A 23,607-nucleotide genomic window follows, 5' to 3' on the forward strand; every position below is an offset into this window, starting at 1 on the left:
TTTGCATATACATAACTTGTTTTTTTTTTTTTCTAGTCACACAAAATTTAATGATTGGTACATTGTTGTTTTCATCGGACCGCATGGAACCGCTAGCTTCACCTAATTATAAGAATTTCTCGTGGCTGTTAGCCTGATTTGTAGTACCAATTCACCCTAGGACAACCTATCTAAGCCATCCCAGACCTTACGGCCACCATCTAGTGCCTAAACCAAGACTTTTCAGGGTGTCAAGTTGCAGGTAGTCAGTGACCAAGGGTCACATTTTGACATTGAGTTGATACAAAAGCTTCATTATGAAAGCCCTTCATAAACTTTCTTCGAGCACAATTGTAAGAGCCCTGGTTACGAAATAGAGGTCGAAACACATTGGCTGTGACCATATACAATGCTTTTATATACATACCTCGCATTACATCAGTCCTGACTACCCAGGATTGCTATTAGAGAAAAACTTCACTTGTGCTTATTATTGAGAATCAAAGGCATAATCTTCTTGTAACCTGACAGTATTATACCCCATGATGACATCACCACCTGCACAAACCAAAGTCATGCCCATTATGGCATCAGGGTGTGATCCAACAGCAGAGGAGACAATCGCTTTGTTATTCTTTGCTGTACTTGACCTCCTCACGCATTCCCCATCCATGACATCAAAGTGGGGTCCTCTTATAGCAGACTCAAAACCTTGCATAGTCTGTGGGAAGCTCATCCACTGGCTTTAATCAATGAATGTGGCCTGCATTTCCACCCTTCCCTTAATCCGAAATGTAATCAAGTGGACATGTTCATGAGGGAAGCACAAAGATGAGCACCTTGCCATGCTGAGTGATGTAGTACTTAAAGCCTTGCTCTCACTTTCAAGGGATCATTCTTCACCATCAAGTACCATGGGTTACAAATTGATCAGCTTCACATGATCATTTTTTCATGCTGGATACCAAAGGGAAGGACACATTTTTTACACACCATTGGTTGGAATCCGAAGGACAAACATTTTTTACATCATTGGTTGCTGAGCTAGAAGAGTCGCAAAATCAGAGCTCAGCTCATGCTATTAGCAAGGCAACCATTCCTTGGACATCATTGACCCTAACCTTCTTTTGAGCCATAAGAAAATTCTTCAGCTGATGAAACAGCCCCAAAAAGTCTAGATGTTTCCTCGTTTAAGTTCCTAAATCCTCGAAGCTGCCTGCCTGTCGTAAGAATCTGTTCCATGTTTCCTTTTGTACTTGCTTTTGGAGAACATGCATGGTAGACACCACCTCATATCCATGTCTTGTCATATCATTTAGGTAGTATAATGCCTTCTGGACACATTCTTCCTGTAAACAAGAAAGAATTTGTGCCTCATATAAGCTTGGATCAGGAGGTTCGCCAGCTTTTCGAAGTCGGCACATAATATCGTCAACAAGATCAATCTGCAAATAAAATGCAAATGAGATGAGCAAAAACTAATGAAAAAACATATGCAAAGATAAGCAAAAACTAATGAAAAAACATATAGAACCCTAACATTCGGCATGGCCTTGCTAGAGATGTGTTGCATGCAGAAGCTTGGAGTATAATCGTTAACTTGATTAGAGCAAAAAATCAGCATTCAAACTTGATGATTTGCAAACAAATGAAAGAGAAAGAATAAAAGAAAGAAAGTAATATTAACCTCTGCAAAAGACCAGGGGTCTGCCACCATGAAGGTGTATTTGGTTGTATTGCTGAATGTGTATGGGACTGACTGGGGGCTGCAAACTGCACCAAGAACACTGACGCTGGATGCATGCAGAGCACCCGGAAGAGAGGCTGTCCTGGCCGCCTTCCGGCTGTACTGCCAGGCAGCACCTGGGGATTGCATTTATCCCTCTTACGTGCTGCATTTAAGTAAACGCTGCAGGTCCCGACCACACGTTTTTCTCCCTGTGGGATGCCAGGGCATATGTACAAGCCTGTGGAACCTTGCAAAGACTTCTGATGCCTGGAATCAGATCTGGGGCACCCTTATATAGGGGCTATGGGGCTGGAAATACAGGCCACCTAGTGCTAAAGCTTAATAAGCTGAAAGACTTAGATCTAGAGAGTTATTGCATCCTTTCCAAATTCCTAAAAAAATGGCAAGTGTCTCTCGATGGATTTTGTAGTTGGATTACCCCAGACTAATAGGGGCCATGCCTCAATCTTGGTCATTGTAGACCAATTGACGAAGATGGCTAGATTTATCCCTACTAAGTGGACGACTATGAAGAGTCACGAGTTAGCTCAGCCCTTGCTACAACAGTTGTACAAGCTCTAAGGATTGCCTAAGGAGATTGTCAGTGAACCAGGATCCCAAATTCACTGCACAATTTTGGCAATCAATATTTCCAATTTGCTTCAACATGTCAAATTCGGATCAGCCTGAGTTGGATGGTCAGATGGAGAGGACTAACCAAACTATGGAGGAATTGCTGAGAACATATGTCTCTGAGAGACAGTCTGAGTGGGAAAGGTATCTCCCACTGATTGAGTTTTGCTTATAATGGTAAAAAACATCCATTGCCATAGGGCAAGGGGGCTCAAATTGCATTCTATGCTCACAATGGTCAGACGGGATGAGGAGGCCTGCTTTATGTGGATGCAATTAGCCACGATTGGCTTGAGAGTGATGCATATTGCCGTAGATTTGCACGCAAGGTGACAGAAATTGGAGACCTCAAATGCGCCATTATTTGCAGATATTGCAGAGTTCTCCCAACAAGGAGAAGTCCTCTAGTTGGGAGTATTAGAACTATGGTTCAGCTATGGAAGCTTGAAGTGTTGGATCATTGTTGGCTACTCCAAGTCTCTCCTCTGCTTCCGTTTGCTGCCTTCAACTATTCTCTCATGGTATCAGAGCGCTCCTCCCTCCCTGCAGCTTAACACACTTTTTTTTTGCAACATCCCTATTTTTTGTATTCTGTTTGTACCCTAGTCTAGTGGTAGCACCGTGCACTTGCTTCATTAGCCTCTCCCTCCCTCCCTTTATCGTGCATTGGGTCAACTCCTGTCTTCACCCATGTGTCTTGATCTCCAGAAGGAGTACAGTTCTACATTTTTCTTTCACCTCACCTAGCATCCAAGGAGGAGTGGCAGCCCCCGGGGTACCTACTTGTAGCCTTTCCACTGTAAATTCAAGAGGAGGATTCCATGGCTTCTACACCGACTATCATGTCTTCATCTATTCCCCAACTTCCCAAGGAATCCATCCTAGATGGGACCAACTACCTTGATTGGTCTTCACAAATGAAGACTTTACTCCAGTATCATCGGCTATGGGGTATTGTTACTGGGACCGATGCCCAGCCAACTACAACTTCTCCTAGAGGGTCTGGATGACCTGTCTGCAGCCAGCCAGGCACCTAGGCAGCAGGTGGCCAAGCACCAAAGTGAAGGGCATCAGGCAAGGGCAAGCAATGAGTTACGCACAGCATTTAAACATCAGTTTAAGCATATTATTTGTCCAAGCAGCAGGCCAACAGCACTATAACTGGCCGACCAGCCTATAATATATAAGCAAAGTCATCTATATTCAGTCAATCATCAAGTTCATTCAGCACTTAAGCAGTTCATTCATCAGTAGAGCATATGTAGGGCCAAAGGTCAACCCTCCGGGGCTGACCAAGGGCCTACTCATGCATACACATTCAGTAATCATGTACACACATTAAAGCAACCTTTTTGTACCATATGAAATACAAGAAAAAACCCTAATACCTATCTCTCTATTCTTCTCTCTCCTCTATCTTAATCATGTTTATTTAGCATCTTATTCTTAATCAAGCTTAGGGCTGTGGATCAGTACAGCAAGGCTTCTACGCATGCAACAACCCCCTACGCCATACGCACATCAGCAGGCGTCACCATCACAATGTCAAGTCAACTCTTTGGGCCTGCACACGTGCCACTATGTTATCATGCGCTCCAGTTCCACGTAACAATCCGACGCATGGCCATCCCAAACTGCTCGCATGGCCATCCCAAACTGCTCTATGTGCACCCGCTTCGGCCCCTATGACAGCCGCCCTGTGCTGTAAGAGCAGTTGCTAATAGCTATGCAATAACCACCGCCTCTACACAAGCAGATCTCATCACCAACAACTCCTCCCTCAGATCTGGTGATGCCCATCTACTCTGTTGCACCTGCATTGTGCCATGACAACAAAAATTAGAACATTTCAAAACTCTACTAAAATTCATCAAATTAGAGCTCATGCATACACAAATTATTGGGGCTTTTCAAAAATGGCTCCATCATTCCATGTCATACCCTACTTAGAGCCAAGAAGGTTGTCTTTGGGTAGATTGATGTAGGCGCTGTCATGTGTGATCAAGCTCTTCTATCAAGCCTGACAAGAGGGTTTTAGGTGTTGGCATAGTTGGATATTAGGGAGTCTAGTAAGTGTCTAGTGGTGTGTGAACACTTTAGGTGTGAACACCCTCTTATTAACAGAGCATAAGATAGGGCCTTGGTGCCTATATAAAGCATTGTTCATGGTGGAAGTATTATCATAATACAATCATTGTTGTGCTACGCAACAACTTTCTCTCTTATGTGTGTTAACACACCCCTCCAACCCCTACAGACGAAGATGGCTTTCTACAAAAACCATCTTCTTCACATGACGAAGGATGACTTCATCATATGCCCGCACAACATGGATACATATCTCTCATTCGGGGTGCGGTGTGCAATTGGGCAGATCTGCACCTCATCCCACCAGTTGAGAGTGGAGATAGCTAGATATGGGCCGAGAGCAGTTGCACCAGAGGACAAGACATGCTAGCTTTGCCATACAAAGGTTGAGACAGAGACTCATTATATATGTAAATGCCCAGTATACTATGAGATCAGGGGGAGGTTCCACTACCTCTTCTGAGAGGAGTTTGGACCACTCTCTAGGATCATGGATTTTCCAAACCAGAGATGCTTGGTGCCATAGTCACATAGAAACGCGTTTCTAGACTGAGAAACTCTGAAAAACCGAAACAGCCGAAATGGCCGAAACTCCAGAAAAACATTTCAGAAACAGGGATTTTTTTTCATTTCTAAAAAAAACAAATTGTCTTTTTTTTAAAATTTTGTGTAAGTGTTTTTTTATTTAATGTTGGGCTCTCTCTCTCTCTCTCTCTCTCTCTCTCTCTCTCTCTCCGCCTCCGCGCACGACCTACAACCCAAACATCCTCTCTCTCTCTTGCACGCGATCTACAGTCACCTCTCCTCCTCCTCCTCCTCCTATCTCTCTCCCCCAATTTCTCACAAATTTTCCAATATTCCCAATTCCCTAATTTCTCACGAGTCACAACTTCCCAATTGCCCAATTGTGACCACAATTGCCTAAGCTTTTACAATATTTTAAGTGCCTAGCTAGCACTAGGTAGGCCTACAAATAATTCTACAATCTACAAGTTCTAAACCATTTTATTGTATTTATATAGAAAAAACTACGAAACCTCCGCGTTTCTTAGCTGAAAGACGAAACGTTTTGTCCCGAAACCTCAAAAACCCTGAAACGTTTCTGGTGACTATGCTTGGTGCTTTCTCTTCTGGAGCTCCGTAGACACAGGGAATCCCTATTGCAGCCCAGATCAGCTGTACCTGCCCAAGAACCAGCACAGAGAGCTCTCACTGACTTCTTCCAGACTAAGGCCCCGAGAGGAGATCCACCACTCCCCCCAACCTCCAGGCTGATGCAGGACCTCGGCCGAGAGGAGTGACATTAGATAGAGCCATTGAGCTATGTAGAGCCCAACGCCCCCAACATAGTGGCCACCGCCCATGCTCACGTCGCCTCAGGAGGATCAGAGACATCATTTCCCAGTGCCACAGGACTCTCTCTCATCGGCTCAGCCTTGCTACATTGGGTACCATGTTGCAGCCCCGTATGTGAGATATTCTTGGCTGATGCGAAAGCTTAAGGCTCTTTGTTTTTTTACGGATATTTTCTTTTAATTTTACTTTCAGTACCATGATGATGTATTCCATAGACATGACGCAACATTCTGGTCTCATAGGTCATTTTGGCCTTTTGAAGACATTAATACAACTTTCCTTCTTTCTTTCTCTCTCTCTCTCTCTCTTCCACCCATCCATGTCTATGCACCAAGTCACCATGGCTTAATCTCTCCATCTGTCCTTCCACTCTACTCTCTCATGTTTGAAAGCATGTTCACCTACATGGTATCAGAGCATAGGTGAACATCCCCTCAGCATTGCATTTTTTCCCTTCATGATGAGCTCTGTATTTTTTCCTTCATGATGAGCTCTACGTTTTCTCTGATGCCCTGCCTTCACACGTGCATCTGTTCTTCCCTCATTCAATGTTGTGTTTCTTCAGCCTGCCACCCATTCTTCTGCCTATCACATGATTCAGTTTTCTGATGCACACATGATAAAGCTCTGCGTTTTTTTGTTGCTCCCTTCATTGCTGGGATTTTCTAATGAGTTTCCACTTGGTTCTCAGGATATGGGCTCCACATGGACCGCCTCCCACCCCTTCTGTACAGTTTGGACTCCCCTTTTCTCCGGCTCTCTCATGAGGACACCAACCAAATTATCCAGTTAGATCTTCTCAACTTCTACACCCACTGCACATGGATCACACCTTCGAAGCTCCCACCGAAGATGCACTTCTACAGAGACCACTTCCTCACGCTCACAGCTCACAGAGGATGGATTAATCCACCAACCGGGCTACCTGAGTGTTCACATGTCCCATGCCATGTGGATTGCGATTGGCCACACAAGGGTTTCATCCAGAAGTTGAGGTCATGGAAGAGACGTGTGTATTGCTGCTTTGTGGATTTCCAGAAAGCCTTTGACTCCGTCCCACACTCCTATTTGATAGGACGCCTGCAGGAGCTCCAGCTCACATTATATGACATGGGTTGTGATGGCACTATATGAGGCAGTAGTTGGCTGAGCACTCCACCTGGTGGACTGTAAGGAGACATATGTAGCACTATCGGGATTGAGCAGGGCTGCCCACTCTCACCTACACTCTTCGGTCTATACATTGATGAGATTGCAATACTTGTGGACAGTTTCGGAGGTAGAGGCTCACCGTTGGCCCAAATAGTAGTGCCCATATTGCTATATGCTGAGGACCTTGTCTTGATCTCAGATTCAGCCGAGGGTTTGCAGAAACACTTGGATGCATTGGACAGATTTTTCAAGGGGAGAGACCTTTCGGTCAATTTGGGTAAAACCAAGGTTATGGTCTTCAACACATCTTATGTAGTCACCTCACAATTATCTTTCTTATACAGAGAGACCGCAGTGGAGATTGTGCAGAAGTACATATACTTTGGAGTCACTTTTACAGGTCACAAGTTTTGCATGACCACCATTCTACGAACCAGATGCCCCCGACCCATGGCATCAGGACCCTCCACCACACACAGACAGATCCAGGAGGTTCTCCACCGACATCACAAAGGCTTGACCCCCTTTCTGACCTGAGATCATAGGATAATCCTCTACTATCTGGATGCATATTCTCCTTCTTTTTCAGTTCTTCCATCCCTCAGTATATCCCTGCTGCCATTGTATTACTTATGGTCTAATAGACCCTTACAGTATTTTGTATGACGTTAATCACTTTCTTTTCTTTCTTACGTATTCACATGCTTACCATAGTGCACACCATGCTGATGATGATGATGAGATAGACATACAGCTAGTCTATCCTTTTGTATGAATTTTTTTCAGTTTTGTTAGTATTTTTCCATGGCCCAGTACGACATGGAACTCTTGTATCACTTTTGGTCTCATAGACCCATTGGATCTATTGAAGACGTTTACTATAACTTTCTCTCTCTCTCTCTCTCTCTCTCTCTCTCTCATCTGTACACACACACAATTTCCAGAGCTCACTTGATGTGATTCAATTTGAAGGTTGACCCTGTTAGGGTTTTCCTCTATTTCCGCCCCAGTAACAACTTTAATGAAATAATAATTAAGAAGAAATATCTACTTAATGAAGTAGCTCATTCATAAAATTTGAGGAATTAGAAAGTACACGATATGGAAAAGACCTCGCCCAGAACTGCACCTTTTTTAACTTTGCGAGTTCCACCATCACCCATAAGCTTGTTTTTCCACTTAAATGATAGCCTCGCGAAGTCATATCCTTGTAGACAACGTCGAAATAGTCCCATTTTTCTGACACAGCAACTGCCTTCAACATGAACTCAAAAGTGAGTGAATCACAGCAAAGTCTGCTGGCATTCTCAAAAATTATGCAGGATTCTAGCCAACCCTTCTTGACAGCCTCGTAAACTGATCTTGCCTCTTCAAACATGTGATTCCGTCCATAAATTTTGATCATCTCATTACATGTGCGCACATTAGGAGCACAAGTGTGTTGCATATGTTCAAACAAAAATATAGCATCCTGGGTCCGGCCCACCTTATGGCATGTTTGAATCAGACCTGTGTAAGTTATGACATCTGGCTTTCTGGAAGGAATGTCTTGCATTTTTCTCACCTGCAAAGCATCCAAGTATCAATCAAAGGTCTTTTGTAGCAACTATAGCTTCTCCCCCGGAACAAATACATATACACATATGAGGAAAAGCCTCTCAATATTTTCAATATAATTGCTTCATTGAGAACGCATTAAATCTCAATTCTAGGCATTTTAGAAACAGAAATGGTCTTGATCGGCTGGAAAATACAAACTTTCACCAACAAATAAGGCCCACATGCATGTAAAGGTGCAGGATAGCAAGATAGTTAAGCAAACACTACCCTTGTTTTCCATGTAAATCAATAAGTGATAAAACGATTGATAATGATTGGTGTGGTTGATATAATTTAGAGGCATTTGTTGGCCGGAGTTAAGTGCAAGGTGGGTAGTCAGTTCATGTTGAAGTCATGAAAACATATCAGTAAGGCCTTGAGGTGGTTTCTATTAGCTTTAGGTTGGCATTCTTACACTGCTATCCACTTATTTTCTTGCTGCAAATGATCCCCCAAAAGGAAGTCCACCCCTCTCCAAAACAGCTGGTCAGCCTGTTGAAGGGGACTCCAGAAGGAAGCCAAATACCTATGTAGGCTCCTTTGGTCCCTTTCAATGCCAAGCCCCCTGGCCAAGACTGGTCTGAGATTGCCTGTGGGAAAATCTGCTGTCCCCAGACAGGCGCTCTTCATCTAGACAATAAGCTCCTTGCTGAAATTTACCCCCTTTGTAGGCGCCCAAATCCAGCTACATCTGTTATACACTGTTTCTTTTGTTCCCAGCCAGTCATTCACATATGCTATTTCCTATGACCCATGACAGGCATGCTCCTAGACCACTTTGTGTGCTTCCCTAAACATCACACTTACTCCAGCCTTTGTACATTTTATCAATTAAGGCTCAAAAATGGTCAACACTCTACTGATCACTCTTATAATCCCCAGTAGTATGAGACATGCATCCATGCTTTAATGATGCATGTGAGCCTTTACCATCCCACCAAAATAAGGGCAGGTCAGAGAATCTACCTCCTGTGGCCCCTTTCAGACCTTTTAACATGCCCAAACCCTGGTCAGATCTTGCGCAGGTTATGCAAATGTGTAAAAAAGGCAGCTCAAAAGTCTTCCCGTACTGCTCCTCTTGCAATGCCTCAAGAGTTGGGAACCCATCACACGTGTGTATGCTACCTATTATGTGCATCCCTAGACCTCAGTGTCACCCTAAGTCTCTGTCTCTGTATAAACTACAGCTCACAATTGACTAGAACTCTGGTAAACCCTAACCTCAATGGTTCCTTCGTAATATTACACATGCATAGTTCTCTGTGTAACTATTTGGTCCTCCAAGCTCTTTTCACATAATGGAACTCATGCCCGGACACTTGGATTGGTTGATGGATACATGGGAACAGGGATCCTTAGGTTGGCACATGAAAAAGCACCATTATGGGTCAAAAAGCAAGAAAAAGCAAAAGGTCAAACTATGTTGACCAAAAGCTTAGGGCACCATTTGAAAGAGGACATCGAACTGGATCGAAAAGCTAAAAGCCGATTTTTCAAAGAGCAACTCAACGGCCAAAAAACAAGTCCTTGAAGTTGTAAAAGCACAAATCAAGAACTTTGGCTATTATTAATATTTAATAGAGGCAAAGCAAAAGCAAGGAAAATAAAACAAAAGCAAAGAGGCAAAGCAAAAGCAAGGCAAGGCTAAAAGCAGGAGCCCCCATCTAGTATATAAGTAGCTTGTACCCTCATGGAGGAGCATAGAAATTTTTGGAGTTTCTTCGTGGAAAGCAAGAGTAATCTTGAGCATCATCACCTTCCCTCTCTACCACCATACGCCACCCAAGCTCCTCCACCTCCACTGGCGGCAGCACCTCTGCAGCGCCCACCTTCCCGGCTGCTCCGCCTCTGCACTGCCCAATGAGTAGCGCTGCCGCCTTAGCACCGCCCAGTGAGCGGCGCCACCGCCTCTACGCCAGCTCGTGAGCTGTGCCACCTGCGCCTCCATCTGCCGCCTTGTGCGCCTATACCTCCATCTGCCGCATCATTGCATTCCGTACCCGTACTCATTCGATGTGTACCTTCAATACTTTCCGTACCACTCCATACATACCGTACCTCGTACGGATAAGGTCTGCGTACCAAATACGAGGTTCAATGTACAACACGTTTTTTAATTATTTTAGTTAGTGGTCATTACTCAGTAGTTAATAGATTAGTTTTCTATATATATATATATAGAGTAAAAAACGCGAGCGTACTTAAAGTACTTTATCTTGATACGTACTTAACGTACTCGTACCGTACACGTACCATACTGCACGGTACCTAAAGTACTCAACCACTATGATCTGCCGCCTTGCGCGTCTGTGCCTCCAATTGCCGCCCTATGCGCCAGCGCCTCCAACCGACGCCTTGTGTACCAGTGCTGCCTTGTGCATCTGCGCCATCCTATGAACTTGCGCCGCTTGCTGAGCATAGCCGCCCTGCAAAACGCTTGTTCAGCCACCGCCTTGTGAGCATAGTAACATAAAAACCCGTTTTGCCCTCTCAAAATGGCACAAAACGTTTCGAAACAAAACGAAACCTGCCCATCGAAACGGCATTTCGCCCAAATGTAAAGTGAGGTCAAAAAAATGGGCGGAAGGTTTTTTTTTTTTTTGCAAATGCGATTTTTGCCGTCGTTTCCATCCTTGTTTGCTGCCCATTTGCCACTTCATGCATCCGACACTTCTTCTCGGCCGCAACCTGTTGCTCCGCCTCTTCTCCTCGTCCACTTCTCCTTTTCGTTCCTTCACTTCTCCTCCACGCCTCCTCTTCCTCTTCCCTTTTCCTCTTTCTCTCTTCTCCTCCACGGTCCACCCCTCCTCTTTCTTTCCTTTTCTTGTCTTCCAACTTTCTCTCCTTTTCTTCCCACCTCCCTCTTCCCTTCCAACTTGTTTCTTTCCTCCTCTCTTTCTCTCCTTTTCTCACCCAAAGTTTGAAAATACCAAAAAACCTACTCCCAAAATCATGAATTTCATACCCACTAGTCCCAAAAAATGCATCTTCATCTTTCTCTTGGCTATGTTATAAATTTGGTATGTGTATATAAGAAGTGTCATTTTGAAACCTTTGCATTTCGTCCAAAACAGACGAAACGAAACCTTTGAAACGACGAAACGGACGAAACATTTCATGTTACTATGCTTGTGAGAGACACCGCTCTGAAGCGCTTGCACCACCAGCCACTTTGAGGCGTTGTCCTAAGTAAGCAGCTATCCAACAACCGCCGCTTGAGGCTAAGTCGCCACCAGAAAGAGGGATTGTCATTTGGGGCCCCATATTCATCACCCTGGTGATTGCTTTTTCAAGATTCTTGATCGGATTGGGTGTAGAGAACCTTGTGGATATTTGGGAGCATCAGATTTGATTCAAACATTGGATTTTGGTACTAGCCCGGTGTAAGACTCTTGTGGGTCATCCTCGTGGTGAGCTCGGCATTGAATATCTTGTGCCTCGTCATCAACTTCAGCCCGACCTCGACATCCGCACTCTTGTTTGATATTTTATTCATTTATTGTATTGATCCTGGCTTGAAAAAGCCTGTGGATTGTTTCTAAAATAGATTCCAGAAGAGGGGGCCGTGTTAAGTATTAATAGTGATTAATGTGGGGATAAACAAGTGCTAGGTAGTTGAGTAAACTAGCACTGAATGTAAGCCTTCAATAAAGCGGTTCCAATGTGTGTGAACAACCGCTAGTATGTATAAATCTCTTATGTAGGAGCAGCCTCTTAAAAGGCATATGTGGTGGCATCATGTTTGGCATATGTGGTGGCATCATGCTTAGAATATTTGGTGGAATCTTATTTAGCATATGTGGTGGCATCAAATCAAGCATATGCTTAGAATATGTAATAAGGCCTCTCCTATAAAAAGGACCTACTTGTATAATGAATTTATGCTTTCCACTACATCTTGTACTCCCACAGTCCCCTCAATCTTGTGCTTGATTATCTTGTTAATTATCTCATCTCCCTCTTCTCCTCACTCTATTGTGTGGCTGCACTCTAGACACTAACCATCATTTGGTATCAGAGCCGGTGCTATGCAGCCTATTGAGTTCTGCGCCTGCTTGCCATCGTCTCAAAGCCGCCCGCCGCTAGTTATTTGGGCAGCACTACTGTGCAGCCAACCGCTGCCGCCGGTGGTTAGCCCCGAGCCGCCAGCCTCACCGGCGCTTCTGCCCAGCGAGCCACCTCCACCCGCCGCCGCCCCTGCGCCTAGACTCACCACGCCTCCTCCGCCCGGCTCCTGCGCCCAATTTTGTCGCCTCAACTAGTGGTGTACCCGGTTCTGCCGCCTCCCTGTTTGCCGACTGCGTGCGCTAGCACCGCCTTTCTCAGCTCCACCTAGGCCAGCTCTACGACCTATCCAGCCTTTGTTCTCAGCTCCAGCTCAGTGGGTGTCTTAAGGAAGGCAAAGAGGAGAGAAGCAACTCAGCTCACCAGTATCTTCTTCGCAAAGGTACAAGCCTTTTTGGGGCTTTCATTTTTATACATTTATTGTCAAATTCAAGGCCTCTGTGTCGCATATTTGGGGATTCTTGTTCATAAGGGGAAGTTTTCTAAGGTGGAAGCATCCATAGGCATTCTTGTTCCTGTGCACTACTCCTGGAGTCTTGTGTTAGCTCATTCAAGTATACACCCTGTTCTTGGTATATTTCCGCGATCGCACCTTCAATCACGTCATATCCCGATGCGTTGTGTGCACACTCCCGTAACTCTCTTTTTCTCATATTTTCCCAAGACCTCACATCAAGGGGGAGCTTTTCTGTTCCTAGTTCTCTCTCCAACTTTGGAAATCTCATACTACCGTGAGGATTACGCAAAGAGCTACTTCCACTGAGCTTTCTGGATTTGGTGCCTTCATGACAACCGAAGATCGACTTGATGACCCAACTACTCGCTATGGAGTTTCATGCTCAAGAATCTCTTAATTGCCAAGGGGCTATGGGAGATTGTCATGGGGCAAGAGCCCCGTTCTGTTGCACCAACTCCTGGCGCCTCGACATCAAGGGCGACTCAAACTGTGGCACAAGTTGTGTCAGGCATTACAACACCACCTCCTGGCTAGTGAAGACCAAAGACAGTGGGATGCTCGTGATGCTCAAGCAATGGCCATGATCACTCTCTTAGTGAAGCGCTCGATTGTACCTCACATCCTACAACTCTGCAAGGGCTCCTTGGGTGGTCCTCGAGACCATGTTCCAGTCCCGTAATGAAGCACGAGTCATGTACCTGATACTGGACGACTTGATCATGAATGAAGGTGATTCCATTTCAGATCATCTTACCAAGGTAACAGACCTTAAAGAACAGCTGCTAAATATAGATGAGGTAGTTGATAATAGGAAATTGATCATCACCGTTCTTAACTCCTTACCTGAGTCCTATCGGAGTTTTCATACTTCTCTGAATCTCTCTATGAGAGGAGGCAATCCTATATCCTTCGAGGATTTGGTTGGATTACTTCTCCAAGAGGAGCAGACAAGGAATACCAGATCCAGGGGTGATGCAAGCAAAGGAGACGGAGCCTACTTCTCCAGGGACAGGCAGAGTGGACTCATCACAAGGTGACACCAAGAAGAAGAAAGGAAAGTGTCACTGCCACAAGCCAGGACACTACATCGAAGAGTGTCGGAAGAGGCTTGCAAAGCTGAAGGCTGATGATGACTCTGCAAATTCCGCTTCTTCTACCTCCAACAACAAGAAGCAGCAGCAGAAGATAAAGAAACCTAGTCCAAGAATGACTGGGCTTTCTAACCACATTATCACTATGGGGGGAATGTTAAATATTAATAGTGATTAATGTGGAAATAAACAAGTGCTACGTGGTTGAGTAAACTAGCATTGAATGTAAGCCTTAAATAAAGCGGTTCCAATGTGTGTGAACAACCGCTAGTATGTATAAGTCTCTCGTGTAGGAGCGGCCTCTTAAAACGCATTTGTGGTGGCATCATGCTTAGAATATTTGATGGAATCTTATTTACCATATGTGGTGGCATCAAATCAAGCATATGCTTAGAATATGTAACGAGGTCTCTCCTATAAAAAGGACCTACTTGTATAATGAATTTATGCTTTCCACTACATCTTGTACTCCCACAATCCCCTCAATCTTGTGGTTGATTATCTTGTTAATTATCTCTTGAAGAAATCTTTTCTAGGGTGACAGAACCATGCCAAGAGTCGAGGGAGACCAAGGGCCTCAAGAAGGTAACAACTATGAAGCCAACCCAAAACATCAAGGAGTGATCCAAGGCCGCCAATCTGTCTCTCATGAGACTGCGACCATGACATCAGCAAAATATCATGATTTTCAAAAGTTCAAATAATATCTTTAGGATGAAGAGTTTCTAGCTTGGAGAGCCAAGAAGGAACAAGATCACAGAAGAGCCCAAATGTTTGAAGACTTTATCAAAGACCAGGCCACTGAAGCTGAAGGAGTGGCAGCTGCCAAAGCTTACTTACGAGATAAAGGGGTTACCATTGGAGAGGAACCCAAAGATGCCCGATCCATCACTCATGGAGGATAGAGAGAAGTTACCCCTAGACCCACTCTATCCGATGCAGCTTCCTCAAGCCTAGCAAAGGAGAAGAAGGCAAGGGAGCCTTCAACCGGCAAAGTGGACTTCAAGCCGGGAGAGAAAAGCGTAAAGTTTGATACCTTTTATGAAAGCGGGACACCCAAAAAGCCCTATCCTTCATCAAATAGTTTGACGCCGCCTTTGGAGGCAATGACTTCTCTGAAAAGTCCAAACTCCGCATGGTCCGAATGCATTTAAAAGATGCCGCCTTAAATTGGTGGCTAGAGGTGGTCCAAGATGGGACCGAGCCTACATCATGCACTGATTTCAAAACCAGGTTCAACAAAAAGTTTCTTCCCGCAAACTTCGAGGCAAATGTGCCGAAGGAATGGGATGAGGTAAAGTAAAAGGCCGGAGAAAGTGTGGCCATATATCTTAATAATTTTTCAGCCGTCTCATTGAAGTTTACCTCATATACTCCCATCCCATCATTGATAGAAATGCGAAAGTTTGTCAATGGATTGCAACCAAAGCTTATGCAAGAAGTCTATATAGCGGGACCTAAAACCTTGGAAGAACCCCAAGACAAAGCCTTGCAAGCCGAAGCTCTACACATGCCTTGGATGGTGGGCAAATCAAAGAACAAGAGTCGAAAACAAGAGGTTCAAAGGAGGATCTCAAGCAAGGAACGAGCCACAAGAAAAGAAGAACAAGAATGAGAATAAAGCCCCATTTTACCAAAAGAAGCTATCCCGCAAGCGACTTGAGGAGTATATCAAAGAAGGTAAATGTTTCCAATGTGCAAAGAAAGGACACATGGCTGCAAAATGTCTTGATAGACCAAATCAAGAAGCCCAACCGCCCCAAAATAATGCATTGCCAAAAGAACTCCAACATCAAGATGATACTCCACCAAAGAAGAGTCAACTTTTCAAAGCTTGGGGCAAAGTGGCAAACCAACCCGTGGTTATGTAATTCAATAGTGGTGCTATCCACCACTACATCCATCCTCGAGTGGTTGAAGCCATGAACCTTCCTTCGGATAGGTTTGGAACTCCTATTAATGTAGGTGCCGCTTTTGAAGGAATGTCAGCCCGAGGTGACTCCTATTTTGGGAAAGCTTCGCTTACAGATTAGAGACTATGTGGATCATGAGAACTTTGTTGTTGACAAAGTTGGACATTGTGATGTAATTCTAGGTATGCCCTGGCATAAGAAGATAGACCCGGCCATTGATTGGGCTCGAAACAAGATTAGGTTTCCTTTTAAGGACAAGAATGTAACTTTTGATGTAGAAGTATTCCATTCCACTCATTAGTCATGTACAAGTTCCTAAAGCAATAAAGCAATCTATTTCCTCGTACTTGATATATATGTAAGAGATCCTAAGGAATCTAAGAGTGATGGGTCACTCTCAACTCTTAATCATGAAAGGAAAGATTTCCTAAAGAAGTATGAAGATTGCTTTGCATACACTCTTCCCGGAGAGCTACCTCCAAAGAGACTCGAAGATCATCATATTGACATCATGCGAGGAAGCTTACCTTTATCGAGTGAGTCCTGCTCAACAAGAGGAGATTATGAAGCAAGTGACCGAACTTTTGGAAAATTGTTTGATTTGACCTAGCTCATCACCTTTTTACTCCCCAGTCTTATTGGTTCAGAAAAAGGATGGTTCTTGGCGTATGTGTATTGATTACAGGGCTCTTAACAAGATAACTGTAAAGAACAAGTTTCCTATTCCTAGGATTGATGACATCCAGGATAGATTGGATGGAGCCACTATCTTTAGCAAAACAGAGATTCACTACTTGGGTCTTATAGTGTCCAAGAAAGGAGTCAAGATGGACCCAAAAAAAGTCAAGGCTATTGTGGAATGGCCAGAGTTGACTAGTGTGCATGTAGTTCGAAGTTTTCTTGGCTTATGCTCATACTATAGTAAGTTCATTAAGTGGTTTGTCGTGGTAGCAAGTCCACTACATGATTTAACAAAGAAAGCCATGGGATTTCCGTGGGCTAAAGCTGAAAAAGAATCCTTTGAAGCATTAAAGTTTTATGCTAGCAAAGGACCAGTATTGATTATTCCAAATTTATCGAAGCCATTTATGGTAGAGTGTGATGCCTCAGGAGATTGCATTGGAGCAGTCTTGAACCAAGAAGGCCATGCCGTGGCCTATGAGAGTCGAAGACTTCAAGGAGCCGAAAAGACCGCACCCACATACGAGAAAGAATTAATGGCTATCATTCGTGCTTTAAAGATTTGAAAGCACTATCTTATGGGTGTTGAGTTTGTTATCAAGACGGATCATCAAAGTCTTAGGTATTTTATGTCTCAACCTAAGATATCAGAAAAGCATATAAGCTGGGCTAGTTATTTGGCCCGATTTCACTTTCAGATTATGCATACCCATGGTAAAGACAACAAAGTAGCAGATGCTCTATCTCGAAGACCCGTGACCCATGCAGTTTCTATGGGATATCATTTGGACTTCACTATGATGAAAGATCTTTATGCTATAGATGAATATTTCAAGGACATTTGGGACAAGTTGTAGAATGGAAACTTGGTGAACTCTTATGTCATCAAGGAAGGGTTCCTTATGATGCAAACCCGTTTATGTGTAACCAAATATTTGAGGCCAAAGGTAATGGAAGAATGCCATGCCTCACCTTATATGGGACATAGAGGAATCATGACAACAACTCAGGCTTTGGAGAGTATAAGAAGGGACATCGATCAATATGTTCGAGAATGTTTGGTTCGTCATAAGGTCAAGTTTGATCGACAAAAACCCGCAGGATTATTACAACCTTTGTCAATACCCAATATTCCATGAAAAAGTATTTCTATGGACTTCATCGTTGGGTTGCTAAAGTCAGGATTTGGAAATTATGGAATATGGACTATTATTGACACGTTCAGTAAGCAAGCCCAGTTCATTCTAGTAAAGAAGACCATCCACATAGATCATATGGTGAGATTGTTTAATCAACAAATTTTGAAGCATCATGGATTACCCAAATCCAGGGGATAGAGATCCTCAGACTACCAGTTTCTTTTGGAGAGCACTTTTTGACAACATGGGAACAAAGCTGAATTTCTCTTCAGCTTACCATCCCCAAACAGATGGACAAAGTGAGATCGTAAACCTCACTATTTTGGAAATACTAAAGTGTTATGATCTCGAAGCAAAGAATCAATGGGAGAAGTACTTGCCATTGGTTGAGTTTGTCTACAACAACACTATTCACTCTTCGAGAGGCAAAGCTCCTTTTGAGATTATATATGGCAAACCATTGTTGTTGCCTATTTTAAAGACCAAGGAAAAGATCTTCCATGCGGACGCGTTTGTTCGAGATTTGGATACAGACTTTGCACAGGCTCGAAAGGCTATTCAGACATCTCAAGCCAAGCAAAAGAAAGCTGCAGATAAGCATATAAGGAAGGTCACTTTTGAAGAAGGGGATTGGGTCTTATTGCGATTTCAAAAAGCAAGAATTAAAAAGTCTAAAGCTAAAGAGCAGAAGAAACCCAAACTAGCCCCCAGATATTATGGACCTTTTCACGTTACTAAGAAGACCAACAATGTATGTTATCGATTGGATCTTCCAGATCATTGGAGGATACATGATGCCTTCCATGTCAGTTTATTGAAGCCACATACAAGATTACCCCTAGAGGAGCCTGTATTGGAGGATCCACCGGAAGTGGAAGAACAAGAAATCTTATAGCTCGAACAAATTGTATTCCATTCCGTGAGAAAAGAGGAAGGACAATGGTCAGGAAATTCCTCTTCAAGTTTAAGAACTATTCACCTATGGATGCGAAATGGATGCCGGAAGAGTACTTCAAGGACTACCCAAATATTCTTCGAGCTTATGAGGATGCAGTTGGTCCAGATGTATTTGAAGTACAGGCGTGAAACATCTTGTGATCAAGACAGATTTAAGAGGGAGGGAATTGTACCTCTAGTCCTCTTCATTGTATATATTTATATTGAAACGGTATTTGATCATTATCTTGCTTATGTAATGATCTTGATTTGATATGTTCTAGTTTGGGTGGCAACGATGCTCGAAAGCCCAAGAAGCAACATTTATATATGGGAGGCAACGATGCAAACAGACCCATTGGACGGCAACGATGCCAGATATTTGAACTTCGTAGTCAGGCAATCATTGCGACCAGATGGCCCAAATGACTATATTAGATTTTGTATTCGGATGGTCATTGCGACCAAATGGCCTAAATGACTGTATTGGGTTTCGCAGTCGGGCGGCCATTGTGACTAGATGGCCCATATGACTGTACTGGATCTCATAGTCGGACGGTCAATGCGACCAGATGGCCCATATGACTATGGAAGACTTCTCGGGCAATCCTAGTAACCAGATGGCCTTGAGGATAGTCTCAACGGTTTCCCTTGAGAGCCAAATAGCTCAGCACAGTTTTGATGAAACTCGATAGGACAATCCATGAACAGGAGGATCATTACTTGTGCATTGCATACTGATGTATGTTTGAAATTCTTTGACTTTGTGTGTTGTTTTTGATGTGTGGACAATGCTTAGATTTATGGCATGTGATAGTCCACTGGACTCCAGACTACATGGCCAGTACCTGGAACACCCAATAGACGTGAATGATGCATACTTGTTTGTTGACTAGCTTCTATCTAGCTTTTGCAGAAGGTAAGTATGCATTTATTATATCTAACACATGTCACGGGATATGAACAACATATATCATCAAGAACAAGGACATCGGTCAAAGAAAGGCATAAAGATGTTGCCAAAGGAGTAGAAGGCACCACATATATGAGGAAAGACCAGATGCACAAGAGCACCAAATGGGGCTAGTATCATGATCTTATGGAATATTTGTACCCCACTGTTGAGGACAACTATGATATAAGAGGGAGGGAATGTATCTATTTGGTCCTCCAAGCTCTTTTCACATGATGGAACTCATGCCAAGACACTTGAACTAGTTGATGGATACATCAGAACAGGGATCCTTAGGTTGGCACAAGAAAAAGCACCATTATGGGTCAAAAAGCAAGCAAAAGTAAAAAGTCAAACTATGTTGACCAAAAGCTAAGGGCACCATTGGAAAGAGGACATCAAACTGGATCAAAAAGCAACTCCAGGGCCAAAAAGCAAGGCCGTGAAGTTGTAAAAGCACAAATCAAGAACTTTGGCTATTATTGATATTTAATAGAGACAAAGCAAAAGCAAGGAAAATAAAACAAAAGCAAAGAGGCAAAGCAAAATCAAGGCAAGGCTAAAAGCAAGAGCCCCATCTAGTATATAAGTAGCTTGTACCCTCATGGAGGAGCATAGAAATTTTTGGAGTTTCTTCGGGGAAAACAAGAGTAATCTTGAGCATCATCACCTTCCCTCTCTCCCACCATACGCCACCCAGCTCCTCCACCTCCACCAGCGAAAGCAAATCTGCAGCGTCTATCTTCCCGGCTGCTCCGTCTATGCGCCGCCGCCTCTACACCGCCCAGTGAGCAGCGCCGCCATATGTGCACCATCTTGTGAGCTGTGCCGCCTGCACCTCCATCTGCCGCCCTGTGCGCCTGCACCTCCATTTGCCGCCCTGTGCGCCTGCGCCTCCAATCGCCGCCCTGTGCACAAGCGCCTCCAACCACTGCCTTGTGTACTTGCGCCGCCTTCTGCATCTGCGCCATCCTGTGAACTTGTGCCGCCTGCTGAACACAGCTGCCCTGCAGTGCTTGTTTGGCCACCGCCTTGTGAGAGACGCCGCTCTGAAGAGCTTGCACCGACAGCCCCTTTGAGGCGTTGTCCTGAGTAAGCAGCTGTCCAGCAACCGCTGCCTGAGGTAAAGTCGCTGCCAAAAAGAGGGATTGTCATTTGGGGGCCCGTATTCATCACCCTCGTGATTGCTTTTTCAAGATTCTTGATTGGATTGGGTGTAGAGAACTTTGTGGATATTTGGGAGCATCAGATTTGATTCAAACATTGGATTTTGGTACTAGCCCGGTATAAGACTCTTGTGGGTCATCCTCGTGGTGAGCTCGGCATCAGATATCTTGTGCCTCAACATCGACTTCAGCCAGACCTCGACATCAGCACTCTTGTTTGATATTGTATTCATTTATTGTATTGATCGTGGCTTGGAAAAGCTCGTGGATTGTTCCTGAAATAAATTCCTAAAGAGGGGGCGGGCCCTGTTCCCCGCTCAGTGTGGTGTACTCTCTGAAACCCCTATACCTATCGTACTCTCCCCGTTCTCTCTCTCTATCTTTATCTCTTGTACAAGTGGTTGAATCTGTCACTGCGGGAAGATACATGTCCATGCATTGTTAAAAAACAAACCTCACCTGAACAAGTGCCTCCTTCAACCTCCCTGCAATGCACAAGCTGCAAGCCAAAGCAAAGTAAACACTTGCACTTGCAACAGTTCCGGATGCTTCCATCTCCTTTACTAGCTCCACAGCCTCATCGGGTTTCCTCGCCTTGCCAAAGGCCTCTACCAAGCCTGGATTTCAAGATAAATAATTAGTCAGGAGGCCAGGAGATTGAAGATAAAACCCCTATTTCCCCTTCCAATGACAAATCTTACACTTATAAGTCTGTGCGTTTGGAGGAAAGCCCGCCCTCTCCATCCTTCTGTAATACCGGACTGCCTGGTCAAAACTGCCCGCCTTCACCATAGCCTGTTGTAAAAGAAAAGGAAAAGACTGTACATTAAGTCTCTTGAAGATCTATTACGAGCCACCAAAGGCCGCAATGTGATGCTCATGTCTAAAAATTAAAAACAGAAAGAGAACAACATCATAAAATTAGGATGTCTTAGACTGTTAAAACCTCTATAGTTAGACCAAAAGTGGCACCGTTTGGTCTTATCCCCTGCTTCTCTATCTGCTCCCATGTCCATGATACACCCGTCCACTCCTTTGTGGGTATGCAAGCATTCAAAACCTTCACCAACACTTAAAAAAATCAGAACAAGGCCCAACCATCCATGAAGAAAACAGTCAACAAACTAAAACCATCACCAATTTAGAAAGTGCATCATGAGATAGTATTGCAAAAATGTTTTCCACTGGATTATCTTGGGGTTACGCATTGAATATTTTTGGCAATGATTTTCAATAGGAGTTATGGGGACTACAAAAAGATACCTTTACATTTGACGACGACACCATTAAATCTTACACTTACTTGGGAGTGGTGTTTTCGTGTCTAAAAATTATCCATGGAACCCACAGCAGAGACCAATTAGCTAGAGGATATCATTAACATGGCTACAGATACAATCATTTAAGTCACACTTTCAGCGAGTACAGACCATGCCTTCTCTTTGACTCACTAGTTAGATCAGAGCAGCAATGTACAGGGAAGCTTTTTGCGCAGTAGACCTTACACCTTTGGGTTGGAGCCAAGAACAAGTCATAATGCTCTCACAACTCACTCAATCACACATATCATTCAAGCAAAATTTACAGCCCAATCACACAGCGAAACTGCCACATGATCTCCCGGGCATCCCCAACTTGCAAAAACATAAACAAACACATCCTCGCCTAGCCACGGTGTCCCATGCCACCATAAGCCCACCCCTCTGAGGTGTGTAGCTAGAGTTCAAGGTCTAGGCCTTGCTTGGGTTCAATCCCCCTACAAAGGATGTGCACTTATGAGCCAATAACTCACTTATATACGCTTAGGGGTAATAATAAAGCAAGAAAGCACATAATTTAATTTCACATTAATCCATCCCAATAAGCGCCCATAAGTTACTTCGATAGGGCAAAGTAATACGGAATATAGACCTTCGCTAATACTCCAACAAAGAAATGTAATCTGTCCTTGGGAGCTCTTCTCCTAATGGTCATGGAGATGCAATAAAGATACCGCATGCCTCTCCCGTAGTAAACATATGTACTACATGACCTCTTACTCGGGGTTGCCACATGGATCTAGAAGCCGACTATACCTTGGCACCAATATAACCACTTTCAAAGGACCATTACACTTTGAAGGATAAAGCCACAGGCAAGCTTCTAATCCATAAGCCTATATAGGTATTTAGTCAATGACATTACAAGTATAAAGCAAGCTTCTTATCCATAAGCCTATATAGGTCTTTAGTCAATGACAATGCAAGTATAAAGCCATTCATACAACATAAAGACATAAAACATATACAACACAAGGATAGATAGTACCATAAACTGGCTAAAATAGCCCCCAATCAAAAGATGTAACAAGAAGCTTCATATTTCCTCCTCAAAAACCTTCCATAGGTTACACAAAACAAGTGTGTCAAATATACAATATAAGTAGTTGTTGAGAAGAATACCATGTCCAATATTCTAGTGGAGATAACAAAGCTAAAGCCAGTAGTGGAAGAAGAGCTAGTTCCATGCCTACCACTGGACGACAAGGAGAGATGTACTTGCAGCTTCCTTATTTCTGTAAGTTGCAGCCCGGGTGATCACTCCAGTTTCAACATACATGTATCACGAGTCCATCATCTGTCACCATTTGACCACTCAACTAGTCCACTTGTGCTTTCTCATTATGTATGTA

At 43.8% G+C, this 23,607-nt stretch overlaps 1 protein-coding gene across 2 annotated transcripts in view; it reads right to left on the bottom strand.

The window, feature by feature from the left end:
- Positions 1-23,607, bottom strand: part of LOC147603777 (pentatricopeptide repeat-containing protein At5g67570, chloroplastic-like) — a 65,103-nt gene that overhangs the window by 16 nt on the left and 41,480 nt on the right. The window contains exons 5-9 of one of the 2 annotated variants that reach the window (XM_086796411.1): positions 21,883-21,996; positions 21,638-21,731; positions 21,391-21,553; positions 8,067-8,496; positions 1-1,424 (exon numbers count right to left, since the gene is read on the bottom strand). The exon at positions 1-1,424 is cut by the window's left edge and continues 16 nt beyond it. In XM_086796411.1, the coding sequence (XP_086652537.1) occupies positions 1,170-1,424; positions 8,067-8,496; positions 21,391-21,553; positions 21,638-21,731; positions 21,883-21,996 (1,056 nt within the window). In that variant the 3' untranslated portion in view covers positions 1-1,169. Of the gene's footprint in view, positions 1,425-8,033; positions 8,497-21,390; positions 21,554-21,637; positions 21,732-21,882; positions 21,997-23,607 lie in introns of both variants that reach the window. The other variant, XM_086796410.1, reaches the window with a different exon arrangement.

This window comes from Cibotium barometz, chromosome 63, assembly GCF_041138505.1.
Source record: "Cibotium barometz isolate CiBa-2024 chromosome 63, ASM4113850v1, whole genome shotgun sequence".
NCBI classification, from domain to species: Eukaryota; Viridiplantae; Streptophyta; class Polypodiopsida; order Cyatheales; family Cibotiaceae; genus Cibotium; species Cibotium barometz.